At 37.6% G+C, this 12,568-nt stretch overlaps 1 protein-coding gene across 1 annotated transcript in view; it reads left to right on the forward strand.

Annotated features, from left to right (window-relative positions):
- Nucleotides 1–12,568, forward strand: part of ANKS1B (ankyrin repeat and sterile alpha motif domain containing 1B) — a 1,110,621-nt gene that overhangs the window by 473,734 nt on the left and 624,319 nt on the right. Inside the window, exon 12 of the mRNA XM_064590752.1 lies at nt 222–402. Coding sequence (XP_064446822.1) covers nt 222–402 — 181 coding nt within the window. The remainder of the gene's footprint in view (nt 1–221; nt 403–12,568) is intronic.

A 12,568-nucleotide genomic window follows, 5' to 3' on the forward strand; every position in this document is an offset into this window, starting at 1 on the left:
TATCCACTATGCCAGAATATTTTTTCATTAAATAATTTTTTTCATTATTTAATTCATCAAGGGATTATTTAGTGTCTCTCTTTAAAGCACAATATGTATTTTAAGTATAAAAGCCAGATAGATTAACTGAAAAAATCATCAGTTATATTAAATCAATTGGGAGACTGGGCTGAAGATGAACATGATCATATTAATACTCTCATCATGCTCATTTATTTTAGCCTAAACAACGAACATCTATTGTGTCTTCTCTGGATTTTCATCGAATGAATCACAACCAAGAATATTTTGAAATCAACACATCTGCAGGGTGTGCAAGCTTTACTTCCAGCCCTCCTGTTAGTCCACTCACCTCTTCTGTGGCAACCACAGAAGTCAAGAACAAGGGAACAGGCCATTCAGGTAAAACAGTTCACTTTATGCAGCTATATTTTTGAACTTTTAAACCTAAAGCCTTAATGAGATAGAGGGATTAAGAGGAATCTTCATCTAAATTGCAGGTTGTTTTTTTTTCACCTACATGTATAGCAATGTAGGGCATTATAATTTTTGTCAGAGTGTGGATATAATATTCTTTTTGAATACATTAATGGCTTTTCAGGTATTACATATTAAAGATGATGAGTTAATGCTATTATGGTAGTGAAATAACCAGAGACCTGGAAATGCTCTTCTTCCACCACTATTTACCCCTCTCCACACAGTGGTATCAACTCATCAATATACAACTTTATTAATAGCTGCTTTGAGGCTACTGAACCTGTATCAACCTGGTAAGATTGAGTTGGATGGTATGGCCTAAGTGGGCTTTCAATCTACTCAAACCAAGGTGAACTTGGAGAAGAGAGGTGTGAGGAAATAGTGTGGGGGGTAAGGGGAAGATTAAGGAAAGTAACCACACACTAGTAATACATGCCACCCAATCAGATTTGCAATGTTACCTTTCTTGAAGGGCAAGAAGCTAATAACTGGTAAGGCCAAATGACAGAAATATGAGAAGTGAGGCCTAAAGAATCTCCTCCCCTTATATTAATTTAAAGTAAGTGAACTATTCTACTACTTTCCTTTAAAGAGATATGATTTTAAAATCCACTAGATATGATTAATATGAATTTTAGAATCAGAAGGTATCATTTATATGGGTATTCCATGTAACCTTTGTTCAAAATGAGTGTATGACGGTATAAACATATACACCGTTCTTACGTCCTTTATGCTGATTTTACTTTTAAGAGCACTGATACAAACGTTCCAAAAATACAGGAAGAAAATTATTTTCCCCCAGGAAAACTAAGATTTTAAAAATAATGGAAGTGGTGACATTGATATTCTATAGAAGCTATTATCTAACCTTTTCATGGCAACCAGAATGATATTTATAAAATGCAAATCAAAGTATGTCATTATCATGCCTAAAATAATCAGTGGCTTCTCACTGAACTTTGAATAAAATCCAACTCCTCACTATGGCCAATGAAGCCCAGTATAACCTAGCTCTGACCAGCTCTTTAAAAAAAAAGATTTTATTTATTTATTTATTTGAGCGAGAGCGCACGCACAGATGGGGGAGCGGCAGTCAGAGGGAGAGGGAGAAGCAGGCTCCCTGCTGACCAGGGAGCCGGATCTGGGACTTGATCCCAGGACCCTGAGATCATGACCTGAACCACAGGGAGACACTTAACTGACTGAGCCACCAGGCATCCCTCTGATCAGCTCTTTAATCTAAACTTGAGCAAACTCATCCGGGCCCACCCTGGCCTTCTTTTCTAGGCATTCTAGCCCTGCTGCCTGGAATCTGTCTTCAAATTTTTATGTGGCTAAGTGTCATTTGGGTTTTGGTGCAAATACACTTTCTCATAGAGGCCTGCCCAGATCACCTTATCTTGAGTAAGGCCCTCAATATGATGACAATTATAATAACAAAGATGCAAAAAGAACAATCATAAATATAACCAATAAGTTTTAAGCAAAAACTTTAATACTATACATCATATACTATTTTAGGCATTTTATGTATATTAACCTATTTAAATCTCATAACTGATATATGAATTAGGTGTTATTATTTGTAGACAAGGAAACACAGGAAGAGGATAAACCATGTTTCAACATTGCTCTTGTCATTTCTGTCAAATTATCCTGTTCTCCTTTTTCCATATCCTTATTTACTATGTAAAATTACACTGTTCATTTGTTTCCTTATTTATTATCTTCTCTCCTTTTTCTAGAACTGTAAGAGAATGGATGGATCTCTGACACTTTGTAGGCACTGAAGTCAGGCTACCTAAGTTTGTTTACTAACTATGGGACTGAACTTCTTACCAGCTAGCTAAGACTTAACCTCTTTATGCTATTATTTTCTTAGCTATAGAATTAAACTAAAAATTAATTAATTATATTAACTTATATTAGCTTCTCCTATAGAGTGAGAATGTATGCAAAGTAATTAGCACTGTGTCTGTCACATAGTTAGTGCTCAATAAATGTTAGTAACTGTTAGTGGGAGTTATTATAATATTCATGAAGCCTTGCACTAGTTCACTGAGTATGAGCATTTATTGTATGTCTGCCATGCACCAGATTCATTATGAGAGGAGGGAATGGGATATGATTTGTGAATATAAATGATGTATAGACCCCAGAAAAGGTTCTGCATATATGATTATTACTCAATTAATACTTACTTGAATGACTAGTTCCAGATTTAAAATTCTAAAATGGGAGGAATGAAAAGTCCTCTAATACTTGCTTTAGGAAAATCTGAGATTCATTTTAGTTGGTACACTAAGTGGTTTTTTTGGATGATTAATTTTTGAATTTTTTCAACTGTCCTTTGAGGTAGGTAGAAATTTTATTTATTTATACAAAAATTAAGAGTGAAAGAAGCGATGGGTCTTTTCCCAAATCTCTTACCACTAGGGGGAGAGGATAGAAACACACATTTTACTGCTGTCAGAACTTCAGTGGTACCGTCCAAAACGTGTGAAGAAATTGTAATTTGCCACACATCCCAAAATTGGTATTTTCAGATCTGACCTTTGAATAGAACCAAAATCTAACCTTTTTATGGTTGAAATAGTTTCAAACAGCATGTTACTATGGCTTCCTAATGTAATATGTCACCTCCATGTTACATCAAAAATTTTAGAATAGATTGATATTTAGTAATAGTGTGGAAGGACAATGCTGATTTGTTTTACATTAAAAACTAAAATTTTTAATTTTATAAATAAAACTTTTAAGGTAGGCATTTATCAACTTGAAAAGTAGCATTCATTATTTTATATATAGATGGTTTATTATACTTTGTATTTAAAAACCTGCACATATGGGACTCCTGGGTGGCTCAGTCAGTTAAGCAACTGACTCTTGATTTCAGCTCAGGTCATGATCTCAGGGTCATGAGATTGAGCCCTGTGTAGGCGTGGAGCCTGCTTTAGATTCTCTCTCCCTCTCCCTCTGCCCTCCCCCACCTCTCTAAAATAAAATTAAATAAATAAATAAAAACCTGCACATACAGGCACTACCTCATGGTATACATTGAAAGAGTATGAATTCCAGAGTTAGTTCTATCACTGACTGGCTGGATATTTTTCATCAAATCACTTATCTTCTCTGAACTCCAATTTGTTCCTCTGAAAAAGGGAAATAATATCTACTCTTTGAGTACTTTTAGTAATAAATGAGCTTATTTATGTGAATATATTTTGTAGGCTATGGAAACTAATATTCTCCTTTAATATTTTCATTATTGTTTAATATTATTTTTTTCTTATTTAATATTATTATTTAAAATCTACAGTAATCTTAAGATGGAAATAGCCTAGATATGTACATAGTAGCTGACCTTTTCTTAAATTAAAAATATAATCTAAATTATTAGATAAATCTACAGTTCATTTTATAAATGATTACATGCACAAAAGAATTAATCTTGAGAAAAGTCTATTTATAGAACAAAGACTAATATATCCTCGAAGATGAATTATAGGGGAACCTGGGTGGCTCAGTCGTTAAGTCTGCCTTTGGTTTGGGTTGTGATCCCGGGGTCCTGGGATTGAGCCCCTCATCGGGCAAACTGTTTGGTGGGAGGCCTGCTTCTCCCTCTCCCACTCCCCCTGCTTGTGTTCCTGCTCTCGTTATCTCTCTCTGTCAAATAAATAAATAAAATCTTTTAAAAAATGAATTATGTACTGTAAAACACTTTGAGTAAGTGACCCAATGATTTTATCATAACAGACATTTCAAAAGTAGCCTGAATTATAATAAAGCTTGCTAGTTGTAAGACACTGTCTTATATATTCCAAGTATCAATTTATGAATCATCAAAAAAGTTGGTTAGTGACAGATATGTGGAGTTGGACACACTATGGAGTGATATGAATAGATTTGCACTTAACTAGGAAGATCACTCTGGTGTTAAAATGTAGTAGATAGATATGAGATGAGGTTAAATTGGAGGTGGGTTGAAACAATGTCATCAGCAATGGAAAGATGTAAATGGATTTGAGAGACACAAGGAAACCATCAACAGGTTATGATAACTGATTGGATGTATGATGGTAAAGGGGAAAAGTTCAAGGAACCCTCTAAAGTCTCTGGTTTAAGTAGATTCGTCAAATCAGACTGCCATTCCCTGAAATATGGAATATTTGTAAGTAAGAAGAGGGGTGCAGATAGATCATATAGGAAATAATAGGCCATTATAAGGAGTTTGGGTTTTACTCAGGTGAAATGAGGAGTAAGTTCAGGTCTTTGAGAAGAAGAGTGACATGATCTAACTTCTGTTTATGAGGATTATTCTCTTGTGTTGTGAGTGGACTGAAGAAGGGGAACAGAGTGGAAGCAGGAAGGCCAGTTAAGAGGTTATTATAGTACTGCAGTAAGATGAGAGATGAAGACAGCTCAGATCAAAGGTGAAACAGTAGAGGTATAGGGAAATGGATGGATATTAGACATATTTTTAAGGTAGAGCTAGTAGGATTTCATGGTGGAGTAGATGTAATATATGAGAGAAAAAGAAATAAGGAAAACTGCAAGATTTTTGTCCTAAACAACTGTCAGAATGGATTTATTATGATCTGACATCTGAGAGGTTGTCAGAAGAGCAGGTTTGGTGAACAGGGAGAAATACCAGGATGAGAAGCCTACTTGGTATCTGAATAGATGTGTCAAGCAGCAGCTGAAGGTCCAGTCTGAAGACACAAATGTGAACACCATCACTATTTAGATGATATGGCATGAGTGTAGATAGAAGACCAAAAACTGAGCTCAGTGAAAGAGGGGATAAAAGGCAATACCAGCAAAGGAGATTGAGAAGGAAAAACCTGTTAGGTAGGACGAAGTCTTCTGGTGAGCATTGTGTTCTGAATTCAGATGAAGAAAGTTATTAAGAGGGAAAGTGTCATCAACTCTGTCAAATGTAGCTAACAAGTTGAGTAGGATGAGGACTGAGTCAGAATTGACTAGTGGATTTAACAATGTGGAGGTTACTGTTGACCATGACAAGAGCAATTTGGTTGAAAATGATGGGGCAAAAGCCCAACATAATGGGTTTAAGAAAGAATGGGAGGAGAGGACTTAAAACAAATATAAACTACCTTTTCAAGAAATATCTTCCAAGGAGAATTATAAAATTGCAATGAAGGAGGAGAGAGAATGGGTTCTATTAACCAAGAAGAGAGATTGGCTTTAGACAGGATCATGAGAAACAGGCAAGAAAGATGTTTCCACTGTGGGTACAAATGCTGGAAAGGGGTCCATGTGGTGAGAATCTGAGGAATATCTGTTCTGATAATTTCTGTTTTCTCTATTAAGGAGAAAGCAGCAGTATCAGTTGAGATGAAAGAGGGAAAAGGAGATGTGGAGGTTGAGGAAAGAGAAGAAGGAATGAGAGTTGTTTAGTAGAAAGAGACAGTGAATGGAAAAGGGAGATATGATAATTGCCTGGCAGCATTAAGAGCCCATTTGAGGTTCATGTTCATGAACTTAAAGTTGGATTAGCCACTGTGGTTCTATTTTTCTCCAGCTCAGTTCAGATGGAGGAACACAAGTGCATAGTTTTCAGAGAGTTGAATTTTACATTGTGTTTTTGTCAAATGGGTATATTGAAGAGCAAGGAACACAAGAGAATGAGAGTAATGTTTGACCGTAAAATTCAAGATGGAGAAATAGGAAAAAGAGAATAACAAGGGAACAAGTAACAGTGAAAAATCAAAAGGATCATTGGATTGGAGATTCCAGTTGGGTCAAAGAATTGCTGAAGTCAAGGTACTAAAGAAGTGGGGTGGAATGATAAGAGGTGGTTCAGAGAGGAGGATGCACAAGAAACCAAGAAAAATTATAATTAGAACTCTGAAGGTGAGCCGCTGAGTTAGCTTCTCCCTCCACAAAATAGCCTTACATACTGTGGTTAAATCAGCGCAATTTTTTAGAAGAAATATTCGGTATAAAGAACCATGTTTATTTCTACATTGATCTCCCTTCAAAATATTTAAAGTAGTCTTTCCATTTATTTAACGAATTATGAAATAAGTGAACTTTATCTAAGTTAATTTCTTCTGTACTTTGTCCCACTCTTACCTGAGATGCTAAGACCTCTTTTGTTGTCCCCTGGCTGCCTAGGGCCCCCTGAGAGTGGTGATCCATGGAGGATCGCTCCTTTAGGGAGCTTGTTTTCCTCTTGACCACCATGCATCTCCATCTCATATGAAACTTTTGAATGACCAGAGAGCCCTTCTGATAAGATATTTCAGTCATTGGGGTACCCCTAATTGTTGCCAATGTGTTCTTTTTGCTCAGGTAGCAGGTTTTTAAAGATAGAAGCAGTGAGAGGTGGTAGAATTCTGCATCTTTTTTCATCTTTTTTTTAGAGAGATATAGAGAGCATGAACAAGGGGAGGTGCAAAGGAAGAAGGAGAGAGGGAGAATCTTAAGCAGGATCCATGCCCAATATGGAGCCCCATGCAGAGCTGGATCTCACAACCTTGAGATCATGACCTGAGCCAATATAAAGTCAGATGCTTAACTAACTGAGCCACCCAGGCACCCCTAGAATTCTGCATCTATTTTTTAAAGATTTACTTATTTATTATAGAGAGAGAGAGCATGAGCAGGAAGGGCACAGGGAGAGAGAGAGAGAACCTCAAGCAGACTCCACGCTGAGCACAGAGTCTGATGCCAGGCTCAATCTCACAACCCTGAGATCACGACCTGAGCTGAAACCAAGAGTTGGCCACTTAACTGACTGTACCACCCAGGCACCCCTTCTGCATCTATTTTAAAAAAATAAAGTAGAGGGAACATATTTTTTTGGATGGATCGGATATAGAGTGGGAGAAAATGAAAGAGACCAAACGTGTGACTCAAGGATTTTTGGGCCCTTCTGACTGGAAGAATGAAGTTTATATTAATTGAGATGAGGAAGCTCAGTTTAGGACATTTAAATTTGAAACACTATTGGATATCCAAGTAGATAGTTGAGACAGTGGGGTAGGGCAGGGTGGGAGGAAGCTACATGATAATTTTAATTTTAGCAAAAGTAAAGGATATCAGTTTTAAAAGATTGAGAAACAGTGCCTTACCCAAAATGAGTGACCTGTGAGATCTGAATTCCTCAATGAAGATATCCTGGACAGGTGTGTTGTGAATTACTGGGGAAAAGGAAGCTGAGAATCACCAATTGTAAAGATGTTTCCACTTTATGAAAAATTGTATCCAGAAAGCTCTACATATGAAGAATTTTGTGGGCTAGCCCCTTTGGGGACTTGCTAAGGAAGTTAACTACCCTAGGTAACTATCTCCAGTTTTGTTAGTAGTTTCAACCCATCACCTCCTGCTGAAGAAAACTGATGGGAGGAGAATATCTAAAAAGTGTAGGGTAGAAAAGTGCTTCTTCCCAAATGGAAGAAATAACAAAAACAAAAGCTTCTAAGTGCTTAGCAGCATAGGATGCTTTTCTGCAAGGGAGAAGAAACATTAAAGGAGAACTAAAATTAGAATAGAGAGGGTGGCATGGACCTTTCACGCTGCTTGGGGATTGCCAGAAAGACAAACGAAGGCCTTCCTTTTAATTAGTTCACACAGACCGAAAATAGTCCTCCTGAAGCTGAGACAGTGTTATTCCAGCAGCCACTGGACATGGGCATCTGAGTGGGTCTTTGAACTCCAGTTGGCATGAAGACCAAAGCCAGGCTGCTGAGGGGATCATTAAGCTCCCTGTGAGATTTAGGGTGAGCCAATACAGAGGAAGTTAATGGCTAGTGAGAACGATGTGTAATTATATCTTCAAAGTTTATTTCCTTAAAAATATGCATTTACAAATTATCTGAAGTATTGATTTGTTAAATGCAGTGCTTTCAATAGACCACAATTTTAGGTAGCCAAAAGGAAAGATTTTATCTCAAATATTATATATGTAATAGCACAAATATATTCTTTTTTTAAGTTATTTTATTTATTTGAGAGAGAGTGAGGGGGAAGGGCATAGGAAGAGGAAGAGAGAGAAACACAAGCAGACTCCGTGCTGAATGTGGAGCCCGATGTGGGGCTTGATCTCATGACCCTGAGATCAGACCTGAGCTGAAAGCAAGAGTCAGATGCTCAAATGACTGTGCCACCCAGGTGCCCCTGTAATTGCAAAAAAATATTCTTACCAGTTCTTGATAAATCATAAAATGCCACTTCTATACTTTCTCTTTTTCTGTTTCCTTTTGGGATCTCATGACTTTTCTCCACTGCCTTTCTGCACATATTGCATGTCATATAGAAGGCAAGATATAGGTTAGTAGATGCTTGACAAAAAAAGAAAGAAAAAGAAAGAAAGAAAGAAAGAAAGAAAGAAAGAAAGAAAGAAAGAAAGAAAGATAGAGAAAGAAAGGAAGAATATTGACTATATTTAAGTACTTAAAAATATGAAAATATTTTACATAGTTAGATGTTGGGATAATATGGCTTAGTGCAAACAATCAGGTGAGAACTTATTATTCTCAGTGAAATTAGTTGAAATAAGACTATTGATTTATTTGGGTAGCATAAAATAGATATATTAACTCAAAGTGTGGCTGTGAGACTATCTGAATGGCTGATATCATGCAGGGGTCTGCAGAGCTTTGCCAGGAAGAGTTGGGCTCTGAGAGTCAAAGAGGAATGGTTCTAGGCCAAGTGGGGTGGGAAGATTATACTCCAAAGAAGGACTAGCATATTGAAGAAAAAAAAATCCCTGTTGTAGAAATTAACATGAAACTACAGGTTCCAGAGAAAGGGGAGAAATGGCAGGAGCTGAGTCCATAGAGGAAATAAAGGGCCAATCATGCAGGGCCTTGCAAGCCATGTTTAGGATTTACGTCTTTATCCTAAGACCAAAGAGACCTAGGAACAATGACAAGTCATTGATAGGCTGGTAAGCAAGGAGAAATTATCTAATTTACATTTTATTGTCTGATGGCTCCTATTTTCTCTATGAACTAGATGCAGTCATCCTTGGTGAGGAATCAATGAGGGCAAAGACTGAGGAGAGTGGAGAAAGTTTAAATTATCTTTTTGTCCAAATTCCTAACAAATGGTTAGTATGTGGGCCCTGAGGGCAACATAGGAGGGATAGTAGGGTGTGGGTAGCCTTCCCAGTGTACCTACAGCTTGTGGGTGATATATTTAAGTCAAGATCATTACCAGCAGGTCCTGCTCTTTTTGACTGCTTACCTCAGCTCATCTCTCACTGGTAAGGTGGACCAGCTACACAGCCATGTCTGTCATCTGTTCACTCTGTCCTCTGTTGCAGTCACTTCTTTCCTTGCCAAGCTGGCCCCATGGCAGCCTACTTGACTTTCAGCCCAGATGCCTCTGAGACCCCCTTTTGGAGGCCACTGGAACCTCTGGGCCTCATTCATAAGGACAATAAGCAGGGCTCAGAAAAATTTATCAAGACTTTGCCAGTTCATACTATGCAGAACTACCAAGTTTAGTCAGAAGTGGCCATGCCCAGAATATAGATGGGATTTGGAGCTAGGTCCCTCTTTCCTTATGTTCTCCCAATACCTATTATATTACAGGCTTTCCAGATAAAGTTTGGAAAGAAAAGTTTAGGACACACATGTAGAACTATTTTTCTATACCCCCATCTCATTTCAGCCTTTTCCTTCTTAAAATTTCTGAGGCTTATATGTCCTTCCTTTTCTAGGCATTAAGTCTCCAGTTTAGGCCTGGGGGAAGAGAGGTTCCCAATGAACAAAATTTAAGAATGGAAATATATCAATATCTTCTTTGAAAAATACTATCCCTATTACATTGAGCCAGTGCCACTAAATGAAAAATACGTGAATGTAACACACACTTAATTAATGTAGCTTCATAAATGCATAGTAACCATGACCATTATTATTATTGGTACTGATGTCATTACTGTAGGTTTAGGCAACAAACAGAGCCCAGACTCTAAGAATTCAGTACAAATGCAGAGCACCCAGGTGCTAGGAACCCAGCCAGGCAATCAGAATCTTAAATCCACAAAGTTGCTTGGAACCGGCAGGTCAATCTGCTGATGAGCAGAGTTAGAATTTGTTTTTATGTTTTACGTGTTCTGGGGTGTGAGGGCAGCAAAAGCTGGAGTTGTGTTACTGCTGGGGAAAACCAGACTTCTACAAGTACTAATCTATCCAAAATTAGAGCAAAAACAAGAGAGAAATTGTTCCGGAGAGTTTTTGTGTTGAAAAATTTTTTTGTCATTTGCAAATATCTTCTCCCATTCTGTCGGTTGTCTTTTGGTTTTGCTGACTGTTTCTTTTGCTGTGCAAAAGCTTTTTATCTTGATGAAGTCCCAATAGTTCATTTTTGCTTTTGTTTTCCTTGCCTTTGGCGATGCTTCTAGGAAGAAGTTGCTGCGGCTGAGGTCAGAGAGGTTGCTGCCTGTGTTCTCCTTTAGGATTTTGATGGACTCCTGTCTCACATTGAGGTCTTTCAACCATTTGGAGTCTATTTTTGTGTGTGGTGTAAGGAAATGGTCCAGTTTCATTCTTCTGCACGTGGCTGTCCAATTTTCCCAACACCATTTGTTGAAGAGACTGTCTTTTTTCCATTGGACATTCTTTCCTGCTTTGTCAAAGATGAGTTGACCATAGAGTTGAGGGTCCATTTCTGGGCTCTCTATTCTGCTCCATTGATCTATGTGTCTGTTTTGTGCCAGTACCATACTGCCTTGATGATGACAGCTTTGTAATAGAGCTGGAAGTCCGGAATTTGATGCCACCAGCTTTGCTTTTCTTTTTCAACATTCCTCTGGCTATTTGGGGTCTTTTCTGGTTCTATACAAATTTTAGGATTATTTGTCCCATTTCTTTGAAAAAAGTGGATGGTATTTTGATGGGGATTGCATTGAATGTGTAGATTGCTCTAGGTAGCCTTGACATCTTCACAATATTTGTTCTTCCAATCCATGAGCATGGAACGTTTTTCCATTTCTTTGTGTCTTCCTCAATTTCTTTCATGACTATTTTATAGTTTTCTGAGTACAGATTCTTTGCCTCTTTGGTTAGATTTATTCCTAGGTATCTTATAGTTTTGGGTGCAATTGTAAATGGGATCAACTCCTTAATTTCTCTTTCTTCTGTCTTGTTGTTGGTGTATAGGAATGCCACTGATTTCTGTGCATTGATTTTATATCCTGCCACTTTACTGAATTCCTGTAAGAGTTCTAGCAGTTTTGGGGTGGAGTCTTTGGGTTTTCCACATAAAGTATCATATCATCTGCAAAGAGTGAGAGTTTGACTTCTTCTTTGCCGATTTGGATGCCTTTGATTTCTTTTTCTGGTCTGATTGCTGTGGCTAGGACTTCTAATACTGCGTTGAATAGCAGTGGTGATAATGGACATCCCTGCTGTGTTCCTGACCTTAGAGGGAAAGCTCTCAGTTTTTCCCCATTGAGAATGATATTCACTCTAGGTTTTTCATAGATGGTTTTTATGATATTGAGGTATGTACCCTCTATCCCTATATTCTGAAGAGTTTTGATCAAGAAATGATGCTGTACTTTGTCAAATGCTTTTTCTGCATCTATTGAGAAGATCATATGGTTCTTGTTCTTTCTTTTATTGATGTATTATATCACATTGATTGATTTATGGATGTTGAACCAACCTTGCAGCCCAGGGATAAATCCCACTTGGTCGTGGTGAATAATCCTTTTAATGTACTGTTGGATCCTTTTGGCTAGTATTTTGGTGAGAATTTTTGCATCCATGTTCATCAGGGATATTGGTCTGTAATTCTCCTTTTTGATGGGGTCTTTGTCTGGTTTTGGGATCAAGGTAACGGTGGCCTCATAAAACGAGTTTGGAAGTTTTCCTTCCATTTCTATTTTTTGGAACAGTTTCAGAAGAATTGATGTTAATTCTTCTTTAAATGTTTGGTAGAATTCTCCTGGGAAGCCATCTGGTCCTGGGCTTTTGTTTGTTGGGAGATTTTTGATGACTGCTTCAATTTCCTTAGTGGTTATAGGTCTGTTCAGGTTTTCTATTTCTTCCTGGTTCAGTTTTGATAGTTGATACATTTCTAGGAATACATCCATTTCTTTTGG

The sequence above is a fragment of the Mirounga angustirostris genome, unplaced genomic scaffold (genome assembly GCF_029215605.1).
Source record: "Mirounga angustirostris isolate CCGP_5_RB_7025 unplaced genomic scaffold, mMirAng1.0.hap1 SCAF_5, whole genome shotgun sequence".
Classification (NCBI taxonomy): domain Eukaryota; kingdom Metazoa; phylum Chordata; class Mammalia; order Carnivora; family Phocidae; genus Mirounga; species Mirounga angustirostris.